Source organism: Pagrus pagrus, assembly GCF_965226575.1.
Source record: "Pagrus pagrus genome assembly, chromosome: 20".
NCBI lineage: Eukaryota > Metazoa > Chordata > Actinopteri > Spariformes > Sparidae > Pagrus > Pagrus pagrus.
The window spans coordinates 9,404,385-9,419,495 of NC_140207.1; the positions used below are offsets into that span (position 1 = coordinate 9,404,385).

At 42.1% G+C, this 15,111-nt stretch overlaps 2 protein-coding genes across 3 annotated transcripts in view; one reads left to right on the forward strand and one right to left on the reverse strand.

Annotated features, from left to right (window-relative positions):
- The first annotated feature begins 461 nt into the window (after nucleotides 1-461).
- Nucleotides 462-9,901, forward strand: rnf32 (ring finger protein 32). Of its 2 annotated transcripts, XM_084340291.1 has the most exons (8): nucleotides 462-521; nucleotides 1,009-1,240; nucleotides 1,317-1,459; nucleotides 3,212-3,369; nucleotides 4,053-4,161; nucleotides 7,259-7,426; nucleotides 8,297-8,560; nucleotides 9,642-9,901. In XM_084340291.1, the coding sequence occupies exons 1-7, from the start codon at nucleotides 507-509 to the stop codon at nucleotides 8,540-8,542; spliced, it is 1,071 nt and encodes a 356-aa protein (XP_084196417.1). In that variant the 5' UTR covers nucleotides 462-506; the 3' UTR covers nucleotides 8,543-8,560; nucleotides 9,642-9,901. The 2 variants fall into 2 exon arrangements, with proteins under 2 accessions (XP_084196417.1, XP_084196416.1); XM_084340290.1 differs by lacking the exon at nucleotides 9,642-9,901 and having other exon boundaries at nucleotides 8,297-8,620.
- lmbr1 (limb development membrane protein 1) overlaps nucleotides 9,902-15,111 on the reverse strand; it is a 35,701-nt gene continuing 30,491 nt past the window's right edge. Inside the window, exons 16-17 of the mRNA XM_084340289.1 lie at nucleotides 13,182-13,343; nucleotides 9,902-12,674 (exon numbers count right to left, since the gene is read on the reverse strand). Coding sequence (XP_084196415.1) covers nucleotides 12,589-12,674; nucleotides 13,182-13,343 — 248 coding nt within the window. The 3' untranslated portion in view covers nucleotides 9,902-12,588. The remainder of the gene's footprint in view (nucleotides 12,675-13,181; nucleotides 13,344-15,111) is intronic.

The following is a 15,111-nucleotide window of genomic DNA, read 5'->3' on the forward strand; positions in this document are numbered from 1 at the left end:
GTAGCAGTAGAGTCACATAACACAGAAGTACTCAAGTAAAGTACAAATACCTCAAAATGTTACCATGCAGGGGCGCAGTGTTGACACACCATTTATTCTTCCCTCATATTGTGTGTTTCACTTTGGTTGATTTATGAAAAGGTTACATAGGATATTACTAATTTGTTTTCTCTGTGGCTTATGTACTTGTTATTGTACTCGCAACCCCATTCCATAAAATATCATTTGAACATTATAAAAAAATAATATTACAAAACATAATTAGAGACACAGGGAGGCTTTAACAGGCACTTGAGAGATTTAAAGTATTACATAATTATCACATAAAGACATCAAACATATCACACTGTTGAATTTGTGGTGTTTTTAGTGTGGAGACAATAACCAATCAGCTAACCTGGAGGTCTCAGCTCAGCCAATGAGAGACAGCGACGAGGCTCTGGCATCGAGCGGAGGCGGGACATGGACTGGTTGCCTAGAAACCGCTCAAACACTGCGTTGATAGGATGGCAATGCGGAAGGTTTGGATTTTAGCAGCACTTTGTTGATTTGTTAAGACATTAAAATGTGCTAATTTGGATGAAAATGAAAGGCAGACATCTCGTCAGGGTTTGTTGTTAGTGGTACATTTAGTCTTTAGACTTTATTCGTAGTTGGTGAGAAACTATAGTGTCGTTAGAAGTACAAAGTTGCGTTGTCCTGTTGTCTGCACCTGCTAGCTTAATAAGGTAGTTAGCAAACACCTGGGAGAGCTCGTCACAGTTCAGTTTACATTGAAAGCAATTGATATATTTTCTAATTTATGAGTAAATAAAGAAGTAATTTATTTAACACGCATTACTGAAATAGTGAATTATCTTTGACAATTTTAACTTTATCCGTTTGCCCATGCAGTCATTTTTTCCTCCATTTTGCTGCTACTACTTTGCCAGGGATATAAAGTTTTGTTGTGCCTCATGCATCACTGTACATGAATGCAGTGATGAGGATTCGTATCTTATTTCACAGGGTTCGACATCTAAAGCTGGCAACAAGTTGGTGATCAACTCGGTTGCCTTTCACGACCACATCACACGCAGCCTGCTGCAGCAGGGTATCTCACTTTCTGACCCGCTGCTGAGATTGAAAAGGAAAGCGCCCAGAGATCCACAAGGGAGAGGAAGAGTGGAAGAAAGGGGTCTGCGTAGAGAAGAAGATGGAGAATATGTGCTGGATGCTGCTCCGCCTCCTTTAACATTGGGTAAAAGTAACATTTGGAGCGACTTTAATTATGCAACCCATGAATATATAACCAGAATTTTTCTTGTTTCTTTTAGCTCAGAAGCTGGGTTTGGTGGCCTCCCCTGCAGGACGACTCACAGAGGACGAGTGGACTCGGGTCAAGGCGAGGTCTATTCAGCAGGGGGAATCAGCTCAGCCCTGTGCAGTGTGCAGGGAGGAGTTTCTCCTTCAGCCTCAGGTATTCCCCCAACACAGCAGCTACTGTTAATACTCTGCGAGAGACCTCTTTCTTACATGTTTCCAATCTTCTGTCTGTCCTCAGGGAAACCTGTATTTCCGTATACACACATGGACACACACACACAAAGCCCCCCGCCTCTCCCACCTCCCCCTGCAGTTCCTGTATGTTCTAATCTGTGTAGACAACTGTACAAATTTGCCCATACTGCCTTGGAACTCAACTGTGACGTGATGATGTAGCAATCAGTGTGTTACTGTGAGGGTCATTCAGTCTTTTACACCTTTCCGATCCCCTTTTAAGATGCCAATCTCCTCAAGAATGCGGGACTAGAATAGGCGGCCTCACAAAGCACAGTTGCCATAGATGCACGTGTAAATATTAGTTTGACTCAGGAGGAGGAAAAAAAAAGTTAATTAGAGCCTGCTAACAAGGGAAAGTGACAAGAGGGAATCTTTGTTGATTTGGCATTTTCCTGCAAGCCTTCATGTTGTAACAATGCATTTGTGTGCTTCGGTCTTGTGTTGCATTCAAGCATTAATATGACAATTAAAAATGCTTACAGCAGCAGTTGTGTGGACAGAAATATTCTCTATCCAGCTCGTACTATTTCAACACCAACCATAAATTTGGAAAAGAAAATGTCCCTCTGCTTTCCGTGACATTTTTTCCCATTTATCTTTTGTATGGCTGTCCATAAACTGTAGCTTGTAGCCTCAGAGCGCAGTGAGAAGAAGTGAAATTTCTCTGTGGTCTAATGGCTTGTCGAGCTCCTGGAAATTGTACACTGCAGGGGGCCCTTTCACTGGTGATGGAGTGTGTTGGTCAGGCCAAAAACAATGGGAAATCAATATGCCTCCCCCCTACCCTCTAGAGATCTGAGTAAACTGGTTTGTGTGCCAAGCCCCATAGCTGTGGCTGTCTCCTTTCAGACGATAAAAGAGTCCCTCTCACAGGTAGAGGAGACTATAGTCCAGGTCCCAGCCGGCCCACCGGGGGTCATGCTGACTCCCTCTGTCCTCCTCAGCAAATAACACTTAAGAGCAGATACACACATTCACATACGTGCATGAGTTCACACAGATTTAGCAGGGCTTAAGGTTCACACCACATGTGCACAGACTGTATACTGTGTTAGAGCCTTCCTGAGCACTTAAAGAAAACCTGAAAACCAATACACGTCTAGCAGCATCCTGTGGAGACGAGCGAAATCTAAACTCTTAAAATTGGAGCGGATGTTAGAGATGAACCGATGCCGATTTCTGATTTTTGCCGACCTGCTGATTCCAATTTCGGCTGATTCTGATTTTTTTTATGAAAAATTCAATCGAATGTTCGTAATAAAACACTGACTATTAAATAACTGATAAAAATAACATGTTGAAAGCTATTTTAATGGCCTGTTACTAAAATGTCTCATCGAATTTAAGCTCACTCTTATAAGCATTTACTCAGTGTATACTGGTATATCTGAGACTCTTATTGGAAAGGTAAAAACAGAAGGAGTCTGTCTGTAATGTGCTGCAATTGACATGTGAGCAGTAAAGACTTTCATGTTGACTTGAAAATAGCGCACATATTTTTGGTAAATAACATTAAATATTTAGTTTCTTTCTTTCAGTTCGGGCTGGCAGTCCCATTGGGGGTGATATATGTGTAAATGTGACCGGAAGAATCGGATATATCCGACACTGACAGGCCAATTCCTGTCCGGTCGATCGATTGATAACTTATGCCACCGTTTCTGTTTAGGTGTTGCTGTCTTGTTCTCACGTGTTCCACAGAGCATGCGTGCAGGCCTTCGAGAGGTTTTCTGGGAGGAAGTGCTGCCCGATGTGCAGGAAGGAGCAGTATGAGACACGGGTGATCCACGATGCAGCTCAACTCTTCAAACACCAGAGTGCCACCAGGTACAGGCACTAGACCGAAGAAAAGCATAATACAAACACATTCAGACATATACACACAATACATACAGACATCACATTCATAGTATTGCACAAAAACAATTCAATCCGCAGTCTCACCATGTGAAGGTGCAAAACAGCGTCTTTCACCCAGCGCTGAAGGAACAAGCATCCTCAAATATATATGTTTTATACTGTATATAATAGGATTTTTAAGCTGATAATTATTGGCCTGATAATGGGAAATTTAAATCATTGGGTATCAGCTAATAATAAAATTAAAGCCGATAAATAGAGCCCATGATACAAAGCCAAATTGCTTTAATTGACTTAACAAGCGCAGCATTTACAAAGCAGACGCGCAGCATGCTGTTGTCACGCTCACGTCGTCAAACTGCTGCACCTGGGTAGATCCACGCAGTGTAGATTAGAGAGACAGTTTAAAGTTTCGGAGGGGGGGTTGTACATATAAAAAAATAATGCCATCTCATTTTAAATACATGAAATTAGCTCTACCAAGAAGCTAATGGCAATCAGTAGATACAATATATTCTTCAAATCTCTCCAAATCTTCACTTTTGCCACGTTTTTGTAAACTTATACCCTTAAATTTTGAACGGTTTTGAGAGCATGGTCTCATCATTGTTTCTTTGTTCTGTTTGAATGCATTTTGTGTGTTTGTGTAGAATTCAAGCGTGCTGGCGAGGCTATGTTGCTCGAAAAAGATACCAAAAATTGAGAAGATCTATATGCCCAAAAGACAAACGGCTGCGGCGTAAATTCTTTGAAGAAAAGGTGAGTTTGGACTTCAAATCTGTAATGATCACATCAGAGTCTTATCGATCAATCATGCTTCTTGAGATCACTCTGAGTGTAAATAAGTTCACATAAGTCTTTTTCCTTAAAGACTCGGTCGGTCAAGAGTCGGTCAAATAAAGCCTGTGACAAACATCACATCTTTAGGGTTGAGACATGGGTTTCAGGGACTCACTGACCCCACTGCTAACCTACACACACACACACACACACACACACACACACACACACACACACACACACCTTCTTCACCTGCTCTCACCCTCTCAAGCTCCTTTGATGCTTTGTGAATCATACACTGTTTGTCCACTAATGTGGAGAGAGTTTTGTGTTTGAGACAAACAGTCTGGACATTCCAGGGCCAACACAAAAGCATGATGTCTCCTGTGCATGTTTGGGTCTGGTCTTCCTTCATCTATCTATGTATGTCTGTTGTGTGTGTGTGTGTGTGTGCACGCGTGTGTGTAGCTCTCTTTCTGGGTCGGATGGTGAAGGTTGAAGAGGTGAGGTTGACCAGGTTGTTTGGACACCTGACGCAGGTTGTCATTTCAGGCTTTGTTCTCTAGTTCAAAGCTATTAATCATGCAACGACTGGACTCGATGGAAGGATTATTCAAAAGTGGCCTCAAGAGGAGCCAGTGGATGGGTTTGTTTGACTCTGAGGCTGTGTTGCCTTCATGGCGGCTCTCAGGAAAAGGGAACATTGCCACCTAGTGAACCTCCCCCAACCGAGGCCTTGGATGACCAAAGATGAGACTGGACACCATTTCTCCACACCAAACATCAGTTTTTCAGAGTCGTCTAAAACACCCATAGCTCCAACATGCTCTGTATGTCCGATGTCTTAAAGAACAGGCCCTGTTTATTTCCATGTAGGGTGGTCTAATCATGCAGAGTGCTCCTTCGCTTCAAGGAGGCTGATTAAGCAAAAGTGACAAACGCGTGAGGGCCACACTTATAATGTGTTGCAAGGGTCGGAGTGTCCTACCCATCCCCCTGTCAGTCTCTATCATCTCGCCTGTAAACCGTGCCTTTAACACGTCACGTAAACAAAGACAGCATTTACTGAGCCAATTAACTGTGTTCTAACACATTAGGCCGTGTCCGGGTCTAACACGCTCAGGATGGAGTCATAGACGCTGTCAGCCACTTTACATTCAAGTTGTGTGATTCAGTGGTTGTGGGTGGTCATGAGATTGTCTCATGTCTTTTGTCACACTGAGGATGATCTTCAAGAGCTTTGAGCTGCGCAACACAGCGCTGACAGGTCTGATTGACTTGATTTTCAAGGGGAAGACTTATTTGCTTAGCTGACTGTAATGCAAACAGGCATGTTAGTGCCGGGCTGGGACCTGTGTGAGACGGAGCAACCTATTCTTTCTGTTTTGCCCGTGATAGCAGGAGGCAATAAAGCATCTTTGTACCGCGAAGCCACAGGTGTTCCCTGAAGAGAAGAGAAAAAAAAACTCCCACGTATCAGGTCAGTTTCAGAAATCTTATCAGCTGATCCCGATGCCCAGCTTTCAATTTTTACGTGCATCTGAGGTCCGACCCTGAGTCAACACATTAAGGGGGACACTACCGACATCTAGATGGATTGCCGTGAGATAACACCTCTGCGCTCCACCTCCTCTTCCCCCCACTGTGTCCTCTCTGCCATCTGCATCTCCTGCGGAGCAAGGCAAAGTTCACCAGAGGCTGCACTGTTTGCCTTGACTGTCGAAAAGTCAGCCAGGCTCATAAAACCCTCCATCCCAATGGTCAACAGTTGTTTAATTAGTGATAAAAGCCTAGCTGTAAAGCAATTCTGATGCCACTGTGACAGGCGAAGGGACGGGGTTTGTATTTGTATGTGTGTGTGTGTGTGTGTAGGTGAGTCATAGATGGAGAAAACATGTACATGTGTGCAAGCAGGTGTTATGACTAATTCTATTCTTAGTGACGTTTTGCAGCACTTTTCCCAGATGTAGTGCAACATATTAATGTAGAAATCATTATTGAATTATCGCCTATTTAATTTTTCACACAAAAGCCAAATATTCCATAGTTTCGATTTCTCAGTTGTGAAGATGTTGCTGCTTTTTTCTGTCTTTTATAGACCAAACAGTCAATTTATCGGGAAAAATCAGCAGATTAATCCAACAAATGTTATCACTTAAGTCATTGAACTACTGAAAATGTTTACCTGAAGACTTTGTATCCCAAGGTCCACTTACTGTTTTTTCCAGACCTTTCACCCACATCTCATGGTCTTCCATCGGTGAAGGCAGTTTGCTCGGTTGTCATGGAGACCGTTCAGTTGTCATCATTTCACTGCGGAGATGCTGTTGCTCACGTTAATTGGTCAAACGCACGGTGCCGTTTAACTTATGCATATATAAATAGCCTCTTCATTGACTGTTGAGCATGTTTTGGATCTAAACGCGCATATGCAGGCGTTAATTGTTGCCTAGCAACAGCTGCTGTAAATGGGAGAAGACAGATGAGTTCTGGGAGGACAGACACCGGAGAGAAAGTATTTAAAAAATCGGTCAGTTCGAGAATGGAAGATGTGACCGGATGGAGGAAATTGGTTGTTGAAAGACCGAGGTCATGAGTGAAAATCTGAAAAAAAATACCAAAACCAAAAATGTAACTAATTTTATTCATTCAGTTAGCAGCTAAATTACACTTTCTGCTTATTTTCCAACATGAATATCTAAATGCTGTTTCAGTCCCTTCTTCACTCTGCCTGGAATAACATTATGTTTATTTGTCGCTCTAAAAGTAGTCCAGTTTGAACATCCTACGTCTGGAATCAATCTATAAAATACCCAGACAGAAAAAGTGTCAGAGATGCGTGTGTTTCCATGTTTCCCAGCACTATCTTCCTCTTTTTACTGGTTTCCATTAATTCTCCATGTTAGTGGGAGACGTGACTGTATCGATCTGGCTGTTTAACAACTGCACCCTGTCAGCATGCCTCAGCCATTACAATACACACACACACAATTAGTCTTCGCCGACAACACGACTCCATTGTGTATCTGAATGAAACATGCCTCCTTTGTGCCACTAAAATGGTTTTTCTAATTAGTTGCAGGAGTTGAATGACAGCTTTGTCCGATACTGTCACACCGACACGGAGGCTTTTCTGAGTGATATCAACCGCTCGCTGTCATCAAGCAGACGAGTGTTCCAGCAGCTGGAGAGAAAGCACGTCTCCGAACCTCGGGAGAACGACTGGGAGCGAATACAGAGCCAGGTCAGGAACACGATGCACTCTGCTGAACCCGAAGCCACCTCAATCATTAAACAAGGCCCCTTAAAAATATCTAATCCGAGTCTGATTCTTCCTCTCCCTGCCTTGCCTTTCCCTTGACATGTTAATGCTTGCATGGGGACGACAGCATCACAGCTGCTGGATAGAAAGTACACATCTCTCCAGAGGTGATCATTCACTTTACCAAGTGAATGGCAGTGGGTAGGCTAATAATCCCCCGTGTTTACAAAAAACATGAGCCAGTCTGATAATGCACGGCAGGCTTTTCATCGCCTGGACTGCCGCGGAGGAATTGAAAAGACATTAAGATTTGCTGTTCCATAAGGCTCCATTGTTGGCTTTCATTGCAACCAGTACCATTTTCCATGGAGGGGGTGGGGTGTGTGCAAAGAAGATGTCTTTTTTTTTTTCCCTTCCCCTTCTTCTTCTTTATCTGGTGTGAAAAGGTTGAGCACAAGGCAGGAGTGGCTCAGCCTTGACATGGAGTATCAAACAGTGAATGTGCTTTCAACACATACCTTGCACCTTTTTCACGGGTGCAAACTCTATAAAGCGGAGGAGTGCAGCTCATTATGAAACATTTAACGGCGGGGGCAGATTGGCCCCTAAATACAGGAAGCTGTCTCAGGTTAATCACTGGCAGAGCTGTGCGTGTGTTGCTTTGTTTTTATAAGGATCACTGATAAACATGTTATCACCTCGTGTCTGATCAAACCTGTCAGTTAGTTGCCAACAGGTTTGGTTCTTTATAATGGGATGGCAGTGGATAAAAGTCACTGGTATAACCCCTCATCACTCCGCAGTTGTTGGTGTAAATATTCTACTTTTATTCCTTGTTCCCTACTCTGACAGGTGATCCAGAGAGGTGTCTGGGACTGCCCCATCTGCCTGACTGCTTTGTGCAGCCCAAGCCTCCGAACAGAGGAGGACACATCCAGCCATGGACGACACAGACCCAGCGTTCTTCTGTCCTGTTCCCACCTCTTCCACCAGCTCTGTCTGGAGGCTTTTGAGGCCTTTACTACAGAAAGCAGACCTTCATGTCCTGTGTGCAGATCTGTCTACCACAAAAAACTCATCTGTCCAGGCACAAAGTAATATTTGTGACCCTTTATTGTAAGCAAAATGATTAAGACATCTTACAGTGAAAACAAGATTAAAGGAATAGTTCCAACATTTTGGGAAATCTGCTTATTTACTTTCTTGCTCAGAGTCAGATGAGGAGATCTCATGTCTGTGCGTTAAACATGAAGCTGGAGCCAAGAGCTGTTAACCTTAAGGCGACGAAAGTAGACTGTTGCAGTACCCTTAAATATCAACAAGTGGTGATAGTCAGAATTAAACCGCACAAAATGGGTCAAGTCATGGATACCAAAGCGACAAAGGCTGTTGTTTTTTCAGTTTCTCTTCCTATGCTCCGATTTGCTTAGCTGAACAGCCAATCAGAGTGATTTTTCTAACCGACGGGCTCCACTGCTGATTCTGCATGCTCGGTCAGCCGCCAAAAAGGGCCGACTAGTGCCAACCGCCTGACATCTGACCATCGGCCTGGTGTGTCCGGGCCCTTAGCTTAGCATTAGGATGGGAAGCCAGGAGAACTGACTAGCCTGCCTCGCCCACCCATGGAAAACACATTGTATTTGATTTGTTTAATCCGTACATAAAAATAAAAACAAACATGACATGTTTCCGGTTGGCAGCAACTTCCTGCAGTCTTGTTACGGAAAGGTTGTCAGGCAGAAAGTCACTGCATCATACTTTTGGGCCCCAAAAAATAGCTTCGGCATATACCTCTCTTTGAAATCGCAAACTGTTTAATCTACATCATTGTAGACAGGATTTTTCCGCTTTGGACAGCGCCCGACAAGTTATTTCTCCCTGTTTACAGTATTTATGCTAAGCTAATTGGGTCACGGCTAGCTCCATATTCTATACAAGCACAGACATAAGAGTGGCGACAATCCTTTCATCCAACTCTTGGTAGGAAATTGAATGAGCACATTTCCAAAATGCCACACTACTCATTTAACACAACTATCAATTGATTTTGATGTCCAGAATGCCACAATAGCCATGTTTCCACCACAGGAACTTTCCCCAGGGACTAGGAAATGGAAATTAAACTTTGGGGTGGGGCTTGCATCACTGAACACTTTCTGCCACCGTTTTTCAAGTGTTTTTTTTTTATTATTGACAGATCCACTTGGAGTTACAAAAGAAAGCATTTAAAAGATGGACCGATGACAATTGTGATTATATAGTCACATGCAAAAATGTAAAATGTAAAAATTGCTCTTTCGTACATCAGCAAACTAATTTGGATAATCTTTGCGGGTCTTAAGATCGCTGTGGAGACGAAGAACCATTAATATTCTTAAGGTAGTTCCCGGGACTGAAAGTTCTGGGTACTTTTGGTGGAAACGAGGCAAATGACGAAATTAAAAGATGTTCACAAAGCATTTTTCTACTTTTATTTGCAAACACACAAACATCAAAATAACAAAACATACATTTAGCAAACTGAGAAATCGTAAAAAATACATTCACAAAACATGTACCAAAAATTACATGCAGAGACCAACTGACGTACAGACAGAAAAAAAAAGCTGCTTCACTTACAGTACAGGCCAACTCTCAACTTTTGAAACCCCCACACAACACAGAGAGGTACTGTAAAGGCAACCAGAAAAGCTTGCTTGAATAGAAAATGGCCCTGCGAGCTGTATGATTGTGATGTTTTATCATTGGTTCAACACTTCCCTCCTAAGTATCACAGAGTCCAGTGTTACCACAGTCTATGATGGAGCTGGAAAAACAAATCCACCTTGAGCCATTTGAGATAATGTCGTTCATCCAGATCAAGTCATACGTTTATTTTTACTTTCACTAATTCATCCAGCGGTTAAAATTCTCTTTTGCCAATATACAGTATCATCCCTTTAGCTTTGCCATACCACTTTGGACTATTTTTGATCAGCATGGTCAATAAAATAGCTGTAAAAACACATTAAATGGTACCTAATGTACCTGAAAATCTACCAAATGTTTCTGCCAGTAAAGTATGCACAAATAGAAACATATTTTGGGTTCAGAATGGTGCCAACTGTATACATGTTCATTCTTTACTAAACATTCTCAGGTCCAGTTTGCTCATTTGAGACGGTGGCGTCAACATTTGTGATTGAGAGTTGCAAAAATTTTCTTCAGATCCAGTCTTTGTAATATAGCAACAACCAATGGCAGACAGCTTTGATGTAAAACATTCCCTGTCCTAAGAAATAAAAGCTTTGAATGCATATATAAATCAAAATTATCTTACTTCCTCTTCTTTTGTCATCATCATGGATACACATCTATAACACCGTAAAAACAACACCATTCGACCAATCGACCCTATCTTAACAAGTGCTCAAGTTTCATGGGTAATGTAAGAAATGGAGCCTCTCACTAGTTAAGAGCTACTGTGATGACATTCATAGCAAAAGCAATGTGTATGTTATATCCAGCTGGCTTTAGACTAAAAATTCGGTGGCGTACAGGGGGTCACAGTGGAACTGTCTACAGACAAACAATGTGCATGTACACATATGTACATGTACATCAACATACAACACAGAACAACAAACAACCTTAACACTAAGCCTGCGAGACGCTTGTCGTATAAGGCATTTAAGGTGGTTCTGGAGACAAAGAACATCACAGTTCAGAAGATTATGCAGCAATACAACAACATGTAAATGGGGCCTGAGTCACCAAGTTTTTCCTTCTACTGGCTGCACATTTTTTCCACTCATGCATTCTGTTTGTGAAGACTGGTACAGGTTTGCATTAGATGTAGGTGTTTATTAAAAAAATATGTACAACAAAATACAGATTGCTAAGTGAGTCAGACCCTCTGTGGGCTCGACGAGAGCCCGATATTTACATCCAAACAATGCAAAAAGAGTTATGAAACACGATAGAATATGTACATGTAAATACAACATTTACAAAAATGACAAAACAATTTGACAAATCTTTCTGTGCCCTGTGAATTTAAAGATTTTTTTTTTTTTGGGGATGAGCAAAAAAATGTGATGACATTTTCTTACCATGTGCATAATAAAATTTTCAGCTCCGGATTCACTAAAGCATTCTTCTCGTTGGTGCCGAAGTGGATAAAACTCCCATATAGATTCCCATTTGTAGAATAGCTCAAGTCTAATCTAGAGCACCTAAAAAAAGTTCTTAACCTACTTCATACAAACTACTGACATCATCAATAAAGTTAAAGCACACTTGAGTAAAGCCAAGTAAAAATGACAAATGACAGCAGGAGTGTTAAAATCTCAGGTGCCGATGCATATAATGTGATTGTATTGCCGTGCAGTTTTATGTTCTGGTTGTGATGAGTGTGAATGAATGACTTCTTTCATGCTTCACAATATTTTCACATTTTGAGCTTAAATCAAGAAAATGACAAATGGACACCTTATCATGCCTGTATCAGTCCACATAACGCTCAAAGACCAATGTTAAGAGACCATAAACTGCAAATGCTTCATCACTGACACCATTTACCGCAGACATACTGACATTAAAAATGAATCTAACTGGATCGTGGGGGTCTATTTACTACACTGAGTACAGAGGAGGAGCATTGTGATGGAAGAGAACCCACTGCCTTTTAGTTAGACTTTGTAAGACTTCGAGAAAAGACAGAAGGTGCAGTGTTTCACCTGCTCTTGTCTAGTGCAGTGGTTGTACAGGGACAACAGTAGCGATGCTAGGGGAGGGGGGAGAAGGAAGAGTACCCCTGAAGCAAGAGATGTGTGGTTTAAAGTCACAGTCGCGGTTGAGGTCAACGTCAAGGTCACTGCAGTGATGCCAGTCTATTTCACTCCTCGGTCTCATCCCTGGCTCTGTCCCAGCTTCCATCTGAGACGCAGAGGATGGAATGTCACGAAGCTAAATTGCTCTCAGCCTCCATTTGCAGCATCCGTCAGACACTGCCCGGGTTTATTAAGTTCCTTCCAATCCCTTTCACCTTTCAGCAGTCAGGCAGCACTGTCGAAATCTCCCTTTGGCTGTGCTAAGGTGTGTGTGTGTGTATGTGTGTGTTTGTGTGTGCGTGAGTGTGTATGTGTGTTGATCTATCGTCCCTTTCACAGAGTTTTCTGATGCCCGTTGGCCGAGAGCTTCCCAGATTCAGGGTCTGTGGGGCTGTTTGACAGTTGCAATTTATCCAGACCTGGGCAGGGGGAGATAAGGGAGAGAAATCTCATTAAAAAGCCTCAGACTTTCACTTAGACAGAGGTATTGATGTGCTTTTTTTCCCCTCAGTGCCTCTGTCTGACATTTTCTAACCCTATCCCATCCTGTGTATCAAACATCCCGGGCCTGTCACCACAAGCCTTTGAGACTAGCCCCATCCTCTGTCACATGTCAGTCCCGCAGCACATTGGATCTCGCTGCAATTTCTTCCATTTTGTCACTCGGGGTTGTGCTGTCTGAGAGGAATAAACATTATCTCCCACCAAAGCCACAGAGAAGGATGGTGCTGTCAATGTTTCAGACCCAGCCTTTGTGGGTATAAAAAATTTGGAGGAAATTAAGTAGTCAAAGTCTTATTATGAAATAGATTGCTTTATATTCTACAGCACGTCAGACATCGCAGGACACTGAAAGACTATGCAATTATTTTGTTGTCGTATATTACCAGGTGCTGATTAGTGGAAAAACAAACAGGTTAATTTACCCAAGGCCTTCAGAAGCTCTTCCCGTACTGCTGAGGTGAATTTTCGCACAAGACAGAGCGTCGTCACGACTGCAAACAGCAGATTGTATGAAAGGACGATGTAAAAGTTTCCCAGCCAATTAAACCTCCCGAAGTCTCCCAAGAGATCAAACCTGGTGATACCTGTGAAGGGAGCAGAGATACAAGTCAAATTACTGGGTTAGAAAGCAAGTTGACACTCACACACTCGGACAACATAATTACTATTTCGGTCTGACATTCTGTCTGCTGTTAAAGCACTTTGAGAAGAGTCTCTCTCCAGTGGTCCAACAAGTAAAAAAGGCTGAATCAGAGAACGATTCCATGTGTATAGCAGATATAATCTCAGCGTAAAAAACAAATATTTAACTGTGTGACCCTGATGCATAGATACTTGTGTTACACTTTGGGTCCAGGACCTGTATTACGTGCATCGTGTCCGTTTATCTTTCTTTCTGTTTGAGGTCTCATTTGTCCAAAATAAGGTGGTGCAACAAAAGAAAGCCACTCCCATTTCTTCCATAGAATCACAGTCACCTGTACACACATCCACCTGAGTCAGCCGCTATCTCTTTAAAGAAACACGCACCTGCTTTTTTTCAGTGTCTTTAATATCTATGTTCCCGACAATGCTGTCAAGATTTATGTCTCTTATTTTTTTTGACTAAAACAAATCTGCTCCAGCTTAAACAAACAACCACTGATCCACACTGCACTGCGAAGTTCCTGCTTATTTTCATCACTTGACTGTGTCTTAGTCTGCAGTATTGTAAGGGCCGTTCCCTGTGGAATATGAAAGGATGGGTGACTAAGTATAGCAGCAAAGGTTGGTATGCAGGTGGACTTCATCTCTCTCCAAGGACCTTCAGACAGAGACAAAGGAGCGGCTTCTCCTGCAGGCTCCTCTTAGCTCCACACTGCTACAGCATTTTCAGACCATCTGTCTGAATCTGCATCAAAAGCCATCAACACCACATTTACTGCTCATTAATCTGGGTGTTTGTGCAAAGTAATTTAGGGATACAATCAAGCTTTCAATAACCTGATGTGTATAATTATAGTCAATGTAACTAATGGTATTAATGTCTTTTTTAAGATGTAAATTTTGCATGCAACATTACTGCATCAGTATGTAAAATTTAAGAAAAACAGCAGTCTGTCTGTAGAAGTCTCTATTCAGATGTGGCACACAGGAGGAGCACAAGTCTATATACATTCTACTCCCCCTGTAACATCTTCACAACCTCTGTCGTCAATTAGATTGGGCAATCGATTCAGTGTCTGGAGAGATGTATTTACAGCCGCAGTAAGCAGTTTGCAAGCATCAAGGACCTTTAACAAAATTGCCTGTGAAGACACGGGGAGAGAGATGATGGAGACCCCAGTCGATACAGCTCGTCACTGTGGTCTGGCTACATCCATTTCTAATGCCAAAGGTTTTGATCCTGGTTTGGTAATTTGAGAAAATCTAATTGGGGGTAAAAAGATGCTTGGCATTTGAAATGTCAGTAGCAGAGTTGGAGACATTAGCATGCATCCGGGAATCATGGACCGGATTCGTCATTGTTGCACGGCACAGTGAGATTATTTTCTTTTGTGAGTGGAAAGAAAAAAATAAAAATTCTTATATGCATCACTTTGTTCTCTTTAAAGATTATGTCTTGGTTCAGAAAAGTCTATAAAAGGAAAATCCAAAACCCGATTATTAACATTATGATGACTGTTACAATTTTATCGGGCTTTATGTTCTTTATGACTGAACCAACTGGATGGTGAAACATAACCGATGTGTGCATTTTTACATTTAACGCAAATACCTAGGAGTATAACATGATGATGTCCAGCCACTAGTAAGTCCAATATTCACTCTTCTAGCTCTGTTTTTGGTCTCTAATGATTTCTGAGGGAAATA

Coding starts and splice junctions, on each gene's coding strand:
- rnf32 (XM_084340291.1), top strand. Junction 1,241..1,316: donor TCCGCCTCCTTTAACATTGG/GTAAAAGTAACA, acceptor TGTTTCTTTTAG/CTCAGAAGCTGGGTTTGGTG. Junction 3,370..4,052: donor AAACACCAGAGTGCCACCAG/GTACAGGCACTA, acceptor GTGTTTGTGTAG/AATTCAAGCGTGCTGGCGAG.